Source organism: Emydura macquarii, unplaced genomic scaffold, assembly GCF_026122565.2.
Source record: "Emydura macquarii macquarii isolate MOO-44397 ecotype Brisbane River unplaced genomic scaffold, CSIRO-AGI_Emac_v2 contig_2676, whole genome shotgun sequence".
NCBI classification, from domain to species: Eukaryota; Metazoa; Chordata; order Testudines; family Chelidae; genus Emydura; species Emydura macquarii.
The window spans coordinates 18437250-18449295 of NW_027132813.1; the positions used below are offsets into that span (position 1 = coordinate 18437250).

A 12046-nucleotide genomic window follows, 5' to 3' on the forward strand; every position below is an offset into this window, starting at 1 on the left:
AACTCCACAGAGACCCTGCATTCTGCCTCCTTGCTGAGGCTGGGCTCTAGGAGCAACAAGTGGGATACTATGAAGATAATTTCACTGATTATAGGGATGACATCCTGGGCCTGTTGAAATCCATAGGGGTTTGGCAATTGAGTTCAATAAGGCCAGGATTTCACTTAGTGTTTAGTTAAGTGAGGCAGCCATAATATTAATTCACAGATATGAGATAGACCCCTTCTTCCGTATTTATTTAAGCAACTAATATGAAGCTATATCTGGACCAGATACCAGAATGATGAGAGATCCATCATACCCACAACTTGCCTCTATACAACATATATATTTGCTGAATTATTTGACAATAAAAGCCTGCAGTTAGGACAAGACAAGCTTTTTGATTGCACACATGGTAGCTGTTGGGACATAATGTAATTGCAAATTTAAAACATTTCTGGGTCTATTTCCAGAGAAATTTCTGAAGTTTGGGAAACAGTTTCAATGCATTCTGTGTTGTCACTTCTATAACTTCTTCCACTGGGATTCCTTTCATTTTGGCAATATATTCTGCAGCAACGAAAATGTTCTTTGGTTCATTTCTCACCTGCAATGCACAAAAACAGAGAATAAATTAAAGATCATCTCAAATTACATCAATGTCAGATTCAATTTCTCTTCAAAACCAGTTGCTGCTAACTGTTTCAAATATACCATCGATAGGGACTTTAAGAGTAATTTCTCAGTTATATTTGCTCCAGTTTCCTCTTAGTCTATTCCTGCAATTGGCAAGTCTTCTCCTGTGCAGTCCCTGCCTTTGGGAACTGGCTCCTTGTATCACTTTGCCTTATCAACCTGCAATCTCTTTTCAAATTTTATCTGATGACGTCTTTCCTCCCTAATCTCTACCTAATCAATTTTTGCCCTCTGTTACTGTCCTCAGTATGCTACATTTTGGAAATGCATAAGTTGAGAAACCAACAATTTACCTGTTTTTCAGGACCTAGTGCAGGAGAGTCCGTTTCTAAACACATACATTCTAAGGGCAACTGTTTCACAAGCTTCTGCTTCTTAAAGGAAACAAGAAAGCTATTAAATGCCTCATTCATTCAAACTATGGAAAAAAAAGCAGAGAGAGAGACAGCTATGTTTCATGTTAAAGGCATGGCAGTAATACATGTGGGGATCTTGTAAATACATTTTGCCTAACTGCACAATTAGGAAGTAGTAAATATGGTCAAGAATACATTAACTACTTTTTCATAAAGTCTCCATAAAATACATGATCCCACCCCTAGTGAAGCCCTGGCCCAATTATTATCTATTAAATCAAGTAATATTATTGCACATAAAAAAAACCCTCCATTAGGGTTGCAAAGTAAAGCACTCAAAAGCTCAGAATTACCAGAATCAAAGTTGCCTGTTCAACCCTAATTCATCCTCTTTGTGCATATGTCTTATGATACAATATTTAATTACGTGCTCGCATACTAATTTTTCTCCCCCCAATCTTGTCCCACCTCCCATCCCCAGGGTTCTTGCCCCAATCTATTCCTGCATCCCAGTCTGGCTCTTGTCCCTTCTGCATTCAAATCAGACAGCTGCTTCCTCCTCCAGCTGCTTGGGCCCAGCAGGAGGTTACTGAGATCACAGGAGAGATAGGCTCCCTGCTCTCAGTTCAGATGCCCATACCCAGCACAGCCTGCAGCAACGCAGAACAGAAATTACAGGAAAGTTCCGCTCGGCCTGGAGTTGGAGCATGCTCAGTGTGGATGGGATCTTTGAGGAATTTAGCAGCTAAAATCTAAAGTCTCTCCTGAGCATGCAAACTTGCAGTTTTTTGTGGACATATAACTTGGCCAAATTTGGGTAGCTTTTCACCAGAACAGCAAAACACTAATTTCTGACACACAATTCACCCCCCTGCCCAATTTCAAGGCCTGACTCCAAAGCATGGGAGTGCAAGTGCTTTCCAAAGAAAACGTCATGAGAAATTTTTAACATGGGCAAAACAACATGTTACAGGCCCTAAGGCTTTTTTAAAAATTCAGCATAACCACAAGTAATATTTTCTCATTGTGATAAACAGAGGGCTACAGGCTGAAATCCCCAAGTACTGAGATAGGATTAGCCCCTTTGAACTTTACCTGTTCACTTCTTATAATGGAAGGAGGAATGGAGAAGAAATATCCAGCCTTCACTCCTTCCATTGCCACAGATGGCCTCCCATCAAATGCATGGAGCAACACCCTTCCAGCACCTACAGAGAGCCAAATCAATTAGGAAGTAATTGTGTTCATGGTAGGACTATGATGTCATCTCCTAGTACTAGAACCCATGGTCTCACTGTACTTACCTAGGACTATAGTGCTACTGAGAGGAGCAGAGTCAAAACTGCTCCTGCGAAGCCACCGATTAGCAGTGCCAGCACAGTTGGTGCTTGTGGTGCCAGATAGCTATAAAATAGATCAGGAGAAGGGGCTGGGTATGGAGAAGAGCCAGTTACAAGAGGAGCCATGTTGGGGATTGCAAGCAGAGCCAGTTTGGGGAGGGAGTGAGGAAGGGAGGGAGGTAGACAACACCATGGGAACAATTCTAATCTGCTTCTCTTGAAAGCATTGCAGTCTCACGAAAGCACAGTGAGACCAAGGAATTTCTGTCAGGAGTTGACATCATAATTCTAACATAATAGAGACAGACAGAAATTACATTCACTTTTCTTCCTTCCTTATTTTTACAGGTTTCCCCCCACAAAGTAAGATAAACAGGGCAACAGTGAAGAGATGAAAAAGACCTATTAAATCACTGAGTCCATATTCCCTTACCGTACAGGATACCATTCCCCAAAAGAGTGTGTATTGATACAACACTTGATCTTAGTTCAAGACATAAGAGATAACAGAGCCTTATTTTATCATCAACTTATTTTAATAATGACAGGATTCCACTTCATGAGCCCCAAGACTTAAGCTGTGGAAGTATCGTATAGTTAATTGCCTGTAACACTATTGGAAATGTTTTTAAAATTTCCACCTTTTAAAAATATCAAAAGTAGAATTTCAGATGTCAACCTGGAGAGTTTGATACTCTGAGCAGTCACTGAGCATGGATATGGATCTGTCAGAAGGTATATTTGAACTGGAAAACTGCTAGTGGCTAAGGCAATCTGAACAGTTCTTCAAACAGGAAAATCCCATAAATCAAAATTACAATACTTTGAGAAGGACTAACATAACTGTGCCCATCAGGCTTTGTGTACATAAACTGATATGCGTGAAGATAAGGAGGATGTGGTAAAACTGAAGAAAGCCTGCAGAAAAAAACCTGAATTTTTAATAGCACAAGGTGAGTCAAAAAAAGTACCTTGTTCTTTTAAGAGATTAATGGTCGGTCTTCCAGCTGAACGAGAATGGACGTTTCTATTGAAGAAAACAAAAGCTAGCATTAGGAAATTAAGTGAAGTATTTTTTATAAGATTAACTTATTTGACAGCAATTTTATAGCACCATTCACCAAGAAAGATTCCCATAGAACTTTATGAACATATATAAAGAAATCACTTCAGCCATCATGAAAAGACAGCAGCAACAGTCTAGGACAAGAAGCGAAGAAGACTACTCTATGCAACTGAAACTACAAGGGTATTCTAAGGAGGCAGAATGTAACTTCCACTTTGGAATTTGGCCAAGACAATGGAGTCAATATCATTACTTTTTTAAGTGCTGTGGGCTCTTTAATAACTAAAGATATGGGGGAATTTGATTTTAGGTTTCTTTGGAAACACAATACCCTGTCAGTATAAACAAGACCTACAAAGGCAAATCCAGTCTTTTCGCTAACTGAATCTGTTTGGTCAAGACTTGTCTTTGTTCTTCCTTCTGCTCATCAGTGCTGGCAAATCTGGGAGTGAAATCTAGTCCAACCTACAGTACAAGAGGAGAAATAAGAAAATTTCACTGACCTGATTATTTACTGAACTGCAGTCTAGTGTGTAAAAGAAACAGTTTTTCAATCCTGAAAGTCTATTTAAAATGTATACATTTAGGAAGGATTGCCATTAAAATGAGCTCTACTGCAAAGAGTCTTATTAGTGATTTAACACTGAATTTATTTCCAACTCTGATAGTGTTTGAGAGACCCAAGAGTTTTATTCAACATTTTAACCTATATATGATTTTTGTGCAGCTATAACCATTGTTTAAAGATGATTTCAGACTAAAGCCTTGTACCTGAAATCCTCTAAATTCCAAGAGAAGTTCAGATTCAGATCTGAACCTGTAGCTCAAGCCCATTTCTAGTGAAGTCAGCCAGCTGTATAGTATATGAATTAAATATTTTCAGTTGAATTCTCATGCTTGTGAAAGGTCCACAGCTGTACCAACCAAAGTCCTTGACTTATCTACAAAACAGGTACAGCATGGCAAATTTATCTATAATGCCATGTCAGTGACACTCAATCCTGCACAGTATCAGAGAGTAAGTCAAAGGGAATCCAGGTGTAATAGGATACTTCATGCTTATTTAATTCTCTCTGCTAAAACTGCCAGCAAGATTGTCATTTGTTGCGGTGGTTTTGAGGTATGACCAGGTGTCCTGCAGGAAGTGGACTCAGATACCAAACACCTGTCATACAAGCCACTACACAGCTATTCTCCTTCATGTTCTGTAATAACCTGTCATGAAGCATTACTGTGCTCTAATATTGTTCTGCTGTATTCCACCCTGAATTTCAGTGGTGAGTCAAATGAACACTATGTATTCCTTACCTACTGCATTGTGTGTTTTGAGAATCAATAAATTGACACTTGTAGTTTTATGTCAATACATTCATACATACATTATTTCTAAAGCACCGTGGAATCCACAGAGAGGAAGTAATAACAGCTTAACAAACATTAATTAAGCAAGCCTCAAACCACAACGGCATATAAAACCACACTGCAGGACAGGAAGCAAAGGAGAATCCCAGCCAAACAAAACTGCTGAGGCAAATTAGGAAAGCAGAATACATGTACCTCAATGGGAATTTGGCCAGGACACTGAGGTTAACACCTGTTATCTTATGAAAAGTGCCATGGGATCTTTAATGAACTGAGGTGATCGGGATCTTGGTTTTATATCTCATCCTAAAAACAGCACCTTCAGCAGCAGTGTCTCTGCACCCTACTTCATCTCAATACTGAATCACAGGTGAGATATCACCAACTGAATCACACACTCTGCTTTCCACACCCCCTAAATAGTCAGTGGAGATCTCCCATTCAACTACTGACCCACCTTGACCACACTTTGCTCTCAAGATCACAACACAAATTGGCAGGGCTGAAAGTGAAAGGTATAATTTATATTTAAGATACTATATTTCATACCAAGTCAATACTATTAACTAAATATAAAATAAAAAGTAGCTAATAGTTTTTAAAACCTGCTCCTTTTCATTCAACCTTTATGATCAAGTTCCACTGGCACACTTTCCCATTGGGTTGAATCAACACCGTGAATTATTCTCAGCAGAAAAGGGCAGCGGCAAGAGGTAGGATAGGTCAGTGGAAATTCTAAAAATGAGAAGTATAATTGAAAAATCCTGAGAGAAAAAGTAGGGGAACTTGAAAGATTGAGAGGGGGGAGAAGGAAGATAAAAAATGCTATTACTATATTTTTCTTCTTATTTTTTTCTGGCTAGTCCCTTACTGCTGTGTGAATGGTAATTCCCTTTGCCAATTCATTTATTTGAAGGGCATTAACAGCAGGTTCAGAGGTAGCAAAAATACTTCCTGTTCAGATGAAAAATTTATACTGCAAAGTAAGTAGCAGTTGGGAGGCGGCGTGCGGGGCGGCGGGAGACGTATCAGGGAAATATATGAAGGAAAACATTTTCAGTATTGGAATAACAGGTCAGGCTCTCCACCTGCACAGATTATTAGTATTACTTATTGTTTACATAGAACCAATGATGTGCTAAATGCATGTAACGCAGAAGACCTATGCTGGCAAAAAAGCGGATTTAAACAAAACACAGAATTTCTACTTACCTCTCCGATTGCCAACAGCCTATCTTTATAGAGTTCTATAAGTGGCAATGCAGCATCCAGGTCCTACAAAGAGAAAAACTATGTGAAAGAAGAAATTAAAGAAACAATCCTCATTATCCTTGCAAAGCAACAGCAAGATGAATTCAGTTCCACTGTGATATACAACTGCTTTATCTGTTGTTTGTGTACCTTGAAACATGCTCTTACAATAGGTGTGGGGGGGTTGGGTGAGGGATAGGCCATCAGGTTTAAGATCCTGCAAGGCCATTCTGCCTTGAAGTTTCTTTTTTCAGATGAGTGGAACATGTAATTAATTACCTCTTCAAGACAAGATCTATTCATATCCTGAGAATGCCAAATGTCAGGTGCAAATAGTCACCAAATATGGTCAGGGCATGGACACAGATGTGTACATATCTCTTCCACTCCCCGTGCTAATAGAGTGACAGCTAAATGTGCATGTTCATTATGTTGATTGTAAGCAGATCACTCCACTTCACTGTAGCCCTTTGTAAAATAGTAAGCCAAATGACTACGGTAGCATTTTGCTTGAGTATCAACAGAGTCAAAGATGAATAAGGATCTCAGGATTTCATCAGTGTTTTCTGTATAATGGCAACATGTAAAAATCAACATAAAGTTTAGGATGGATTTAAATGTTAAATGAGTCAATTCTGAATGTTTCTTAATTGCCACACGTCAAGATTGAGCCAAACAGCAGTTTATTAGTGCGCTAATCTAACTTGTCCATATTTTACCTTTAAAGTAACACTGCATTGTTCTTCTGGGGGAATACCTTGAACTGGATGAACTCCCAGACATGGCATGACAAATCCTGGGTACCTAGAAATGAGAAATATGAGAAATGAGAAATACATGAACAATGGGAGAGATCACAAAGCATGCTTCATCATGGCTTGTTTAAAGAACTAGAGAAAAAATTACTAAATGATTGATTAAGGCTACAGTATATTCCTTGTCATCCCAATAACCAGCAATCCATTTGAGCGACTGCACATCTTATGCCTAGTGCCAGAGAATGAAAGTCAGAGTACCTGGGTTCTATTCTTGCCTTTGATTTGTTCTCTGACACTAAACAAGTCATAGTCACACTTTCAAAAGTCCCCTCTGATTTTTGGATGTCCAGCTTGACACATCTAGTGCCTGATTTTCTAAGGTGCTGATCACTCAAAACTTGTCTTCAATTAAGTTGTTAGTGCTGAATGCCTCTGAAAATCAGACCAGGATTGTCTCAAGTTGGATACTCAGAAACTGAGGCAACTGAAATCAGTAGTCTCTTCCGAAAATTTTAACCTCAACTTCTCTGTGCGTCAATTTCCCTCCCTCTGTAAAATGAGGGAAAAACCTCCTTCACAAACGTCTTGTGAAGTTCAATTATTGTTTGTAAAGAACTTTGAGATCTTCAGTTAAAAGGAATTATAGAAGTGAAAAGCATATTATATCTCATTTATAAAAATACTGCTACCTTTGTATTCCAACTTTCATCTTGTGATAAGTTTTTGGAGATGCACTTTTTTATGCATGTAGAAATTGAAATAAATAAGATAATACAAAATAAAGACTCAGCCTAAGAGCAAACATATAAAATACCAGTGGGATACCAGCTTAAGATGCCTTTTTGTGCTTGAGTTTTTTGGTTTGTGTCACAACTCTAATACCAGCAAAGAGGAAAAAAGCTCAGAAAGTTCTAGATATTGCAGAAAGCTCCCTACTCAAAAAACATCCTACATTTGATTATGTACCGAAGAGCCAAATAGAAAAAATACATAGTAGAATAGTATTCACTCTGAGAGGCAGTGTGGCTAATGGTTAGTTCAGAAGACAGGAGTCAAGATTTCTAGATTCTACTCCCATTCTGCCCTGACTCACTACGTAACCTTGAGCTATTCATTTAACTTCTCTGGTCTGTAAAGTCTGTAAAGTTGCATAACCTAGCTCTCTCACAAGAGTGTTGAGAGCCTTAATTCATGTTTGCAAAGTCCTTAGGAATCTTTGGATGAAAGGCACTGGAAAAGTGGGAAATTGTGAATTATTATTATTATTATTGATTCACCAGGTCTCATTTATAATCATTATTTATTTGCATTGCAATAGCATCTAGGAGCTCCAGTCGCAGATCAGAACCCCATTGTGCTAGGTGCTGTTCAAACACAGAACCAGAGGACAGTCCTTGCCCCAAGGATCTTCCAGTCTAAGTAAGGTTTTTTTGCATCCCATAAACAGCCCCTAATTCTGCTCTGTCCTTTGGGTACTGCCCATGCACAGTAGCAACTTGTGTTTTCTTTTCCACCCCTTCCAGTCCATAGATCATGCTTTCCTTGAAGTTTTGAATCTTACAGCACCAACCTTGTCAAACTGCTCTGCAGTCATTTTAAAATAACTATTGTTTTAATCACAGGCAAAGAAGACAAAGTAATTGGAATAAACAATACCTTTCTGAAAGCTGCATAATTTTTTCAAATTCTCCTGAGTGTTCAGCAACTACCACAAGAGCCAAAATTTTAGCCTGAAACAACACGAAATAAAAATCACTGTAGCACACAGCAGCAAATGGAAATCCTAGCATAACATCTTAGCTTGATAGAACTTCCGGGTTTTCTCGTGGTCTGCATTTAATTGATAAAAATTAGATGAGGATATTTTATGTAAAATGAACCTCTCTTTGGAACGCCTGATTTTTTAAGTGCTGATGCCGGGGTGGGATTTGGGAGAGATTGTTTGAATTCCAAGTGTTCCTAGCAACCAGCCCTGTGCCCCCTATTAGTGCAAGTTCTGAAAAAATAATCAGAATAATTTTCAAAAGTGTCCATGAATTCAGAATTTTTTTAAGACAACAGGGCATTTTTAAAGGATAGTGTAGGTTAAGTATTTAAGAGTCGAAAACAAATCACCAAGCCCTTTACTTTTTGGCCCATCTAATAAAAAATAGGTTAAACAGGGGTGACTTGACATTTTGAGGTTTTGATAATGGGCTATGGAACATTTCAACTCTAGACCATTGTCTCAAATACAGTTAAATGGAAGCAAAATCATGCTCCTAAAGTCAATGAAAAGACTCCAGTTAACATCAATAAGAACTAGGTCAAGATGTAGATCAGCAGTAAGTGAGTTTGTTCTGTTTGAGGGTTGTTTTGGTGGTCGATGTAAAATATCAAGTCTTAGCCAAGTGAACAGTCTTGTGGCAATCTCAGCACCAAAGACTGAACAGCCATGGAAATTGAAGTACCCTATTGCTCCTAGAGTTGACAGCTCCAAAATCAAGATGAGAAACACAAGCAGAATGGCACAGGGAAGTTTGCATGGTTGCTGCTCCTACCAAAACTGTTCTTTGATAAAGAATTTCAGTTTAGTACACTGATACTAAAGCAATCTGTACCAACATTTAAATTAATGATGTTGGAAAGCCATTACTAAATGAAACACACTCATAACTTTGACTAAAAAGTAAAACAATGAAATCAGAAAAAATAGGTGAACTGGAAACTGTCCTCCTAATAAGGATTTTTCCATAGGGTACATGAAAAAACAGAAATGACAGCTGATTTTCCTGTCCATACAGTGGTAATAAAGGTATCTTAACTATAAATAGTTCCTTTAAAAACCACATGCTACACAAAAAGTCATGGCTTCAGAAAAATTAAATGTATTCAACATGATTTATCTTTCTCAAAACATAATCCAGCTACTTTATCTACAAATAATTAGACCTTGATCCTTCAAGCTGCTCCACATGGAGAGACACATTTGTCCAGAGTCCATTAACTTCACTGGGGCTTGTCACAAAGGGGGTGGTTCTTTAAGGCAAGCTGGCCTCAGCCTTGCCTCTAACCATACAGCTATCTCCCAGCTGAGTGTGAAGGAATTCTGACTGACCGCAGCTGTGGGGCCGGAGGGGAATCAGAGAGAGGACTACCTAAACAGACCTGAGAACTCAGTCTGGAGAGGAGAAAGAGGAGTTTCTTTTCTGCAAAAGTCAAGCTGGATGAGACCTCTAGAGAGTAGGTCAGGCTTGTGTGAGGCTGGGCAGAGGTCCTGAGATAGGGCCTGCAAAGAGCAGGGAGATTCCTGAGATATGCTGATGGCATGGCATGGCAAGGCAAGGCAAGGCATTGGGAGGAAGCCTGCTGAGAAGATGCAACATAGGAGAAACTTTGTAAGGCCCAGAAATAGGGGCAAAAGGTAGAGAGCTTCAGTGTAGCCTAAAAGGTGCAAAGTATTATTAGTGTAAATATTTATTTACAGTTGTGCCTTTTGTTACCCCCCAAAAGGGGACTGAATTTTTCAGTGACCTGGCCAAAGGAGCCAGCCAAAGATAGGCCCTGGGGGGCCAAGGAAGTGATCACTAGGGCTGTTAGAGATGAAGACCCCTGCCACAGGTCATCTAGCCATGAGGGGCAACCCTGAGGTAAAGACATGCCATTACAGGGCTCCATTCAGGCATAAGAGTTGGCCCACAAAGAATGCTAGAGAAGTCAGTGGGGTCTATGTAGACGTGATAGTCTGGCTGTGCAGAGCAGTCTGCATGATCAGTCCCCAAATCACTAAAATTCCTGGACAAAGCACATCGAAGGGAGGATTTTATTTTATTTCTAATATTCCCGAGGCCACGCTGTTTCTAGCTTGTCCTTTTTGTCAGATAAAATAAACATAGTCAGTGTCACAGAAAGCCGTGCGAGTGCTGTGAAGTAAGCACAGATCTGTAAACCAGGATCTCCCAAATTCTAATCTCAACTCTGACACCTATTGTGAATCTGAATCCCTCACTTAACTTCTCTACATCAGTTTCCTCCATCTGTACAAGGGGGATAATAATGAATACTGTGAAGATTACTTCATGTTTGTATAGGGTCTGAAAGTGCTGAGTATTCAGATGTCATTATGCTTCCTATAAATTCCACATTTAACTAAATTTTGTATTGCTAGCCATTCTGTATTTTAAAGTATAAAACTTTGTGCTCAGCTAATAGGAAATGGGCAATGTTAGCAGAAATGAAGATTTTTTTCAATATAAGGCAAACATTTAAGCTCATGCATAACTTTAGAAATGTGGGTAGCCTCATTTACCTCAATGAGACCATTCATATGCCTAAATTTAAGCATGTGTGTAAGTGTTGACAGGAGCAGGACATACATTTAGTAAATAGCAAACACTTTGCAACTATAGAAAAATGCCAGTATTGTTTACCCACCTTCTTTGCTTCTTCCAACACATCCTCAATATCCTGAAAGAGATCGTAAAATTTTATAGGAAACCTGAATCGGAGAGGGGAACAAGACTTGTAAAATGACACACGTGTCTACTCTTTTAAGGCCTCTGCAAACAGAGGTAGATCTGAAGGGCTACAGTGGAAAAGCCATGGGGTGACACCAGAGGGCTGGAAGACACTGATCTGTGGGATGGAACTCTTCCACTTGGGGGAAAAGCAACCCCAGCAATCACTGAGCAGTCCCTCGCACCCTCCCCAATGCAAGGGCCACTCACCGCCGATGTAACGCACTGGGGGTGGGGAGCAAGGGGGTGAGCAAGGGGCAGGAGGGGGTGGAGTCCTGATGGGGGGGGAGGTCAAGAGAGGGGAGCAAGGGTTAGAGTGTGTGGATAGGGTAGGAAAGGGGGTAGAAGCCGATGGGGGAGGGGTGACCAAGAGGAAGGACAGGGGGCTCGATGGTGCAGGGATGGGAGGTGACCATGGGGCAGGACCGGGGTCGCAATGGGGCAAGGAGGCGGGTGAGGAAGGGGCGGGGAGGTCCCGATGGAGCAGTGTGTGTGTGTGGGGGGGGGGAAACAACCCAAGGGCAGGAGGCAGGTCTCCGGGTGAAGCGGGGAAGGGGGGCGAGCACCAAGGGGCAGGAGCCGGAGGGGAAGGTCCCGCTGGGCTGGGCGGCTCCGCACCCGCTGGAAGTCCGGCGCGGCGAGGTGGCAGTGACAATCCACCGGCCGCGCGGCCCCCATCCCCGGCGGCCCAGGCCGGGCCCGGAACGGCGGAGCGGGGCCCCGTTTCCGCTCGGGCTGG

The 12046-nt window shown here is 40.7% G+C and overlaps 1 protein-coding gene across 2 annotated transcripts; it reads right to left on the reverse strand.

The window, feature by feature from the left end:
• Positions 1-217: 217 nt before the first annotated feature.
• LOC137164260 (putative deoxyribonuclease TATDN3) lies at positions 218-12023 on the reverse strand. 2 transcript variants are annotated; one of them, XM_067564993.1, is made up of 10 exons: positions 11926-12023; positions 11225-11257; positions 8468-8541; positions 6773-6857; positions 6015-6077; positions 3796-3905; positions 3346-3401; positions 2130-2242; positions 972-1049; positions 218-589 (listed from the first exon to the last, which is right to left on the reverse strand). In XM_067564993.1, the coding sequence occupies exons 1-10, from the start codon at positions 11983-11985 to the stop codon at positions 446-448; spliced, it is 816 nt and encodes a 271-aa protein (XP_067421094.1). In that variant the 5' UTR covers positions 11986-12023; the 3' UTR covers positions 218-445. The 2 variants fall into 2 exon arrangements, with proteins under 2 accessions (XP_067421094.1, XP_067421093.1); XM_067564992.1 differs by having other exon boundaries at positions 972-1052.
• Between the last annotated feature and the right edge of the window lie 23 nt (positions 12024-12046).

Bases quoted from the DNA above. Each gene is read 5' to 3' on its own strand.
- LOC137164260 (XM_067564992.1), bottom strand. From the start codon at position 11,985: ATGGGGGCCGCGCGGCCGGTGGATTGTCACTGCCACCTCGCCGCGCCG. The intron at 6,858-8,467 runs GTATTGTTTATT...TCTCATTTCTAG, and splicing joins ATTATGCAGCTTTCAGAAAG to GTACCCAGGATTTGTCATGC. The intron at 3,906-6,014 runs GTAAGTAGAAAT...CTTGTACTGTAG, and splicing joins GGCTGTTGGCAATCGGAGAG to GTTGGACTAGATTTCACTCC.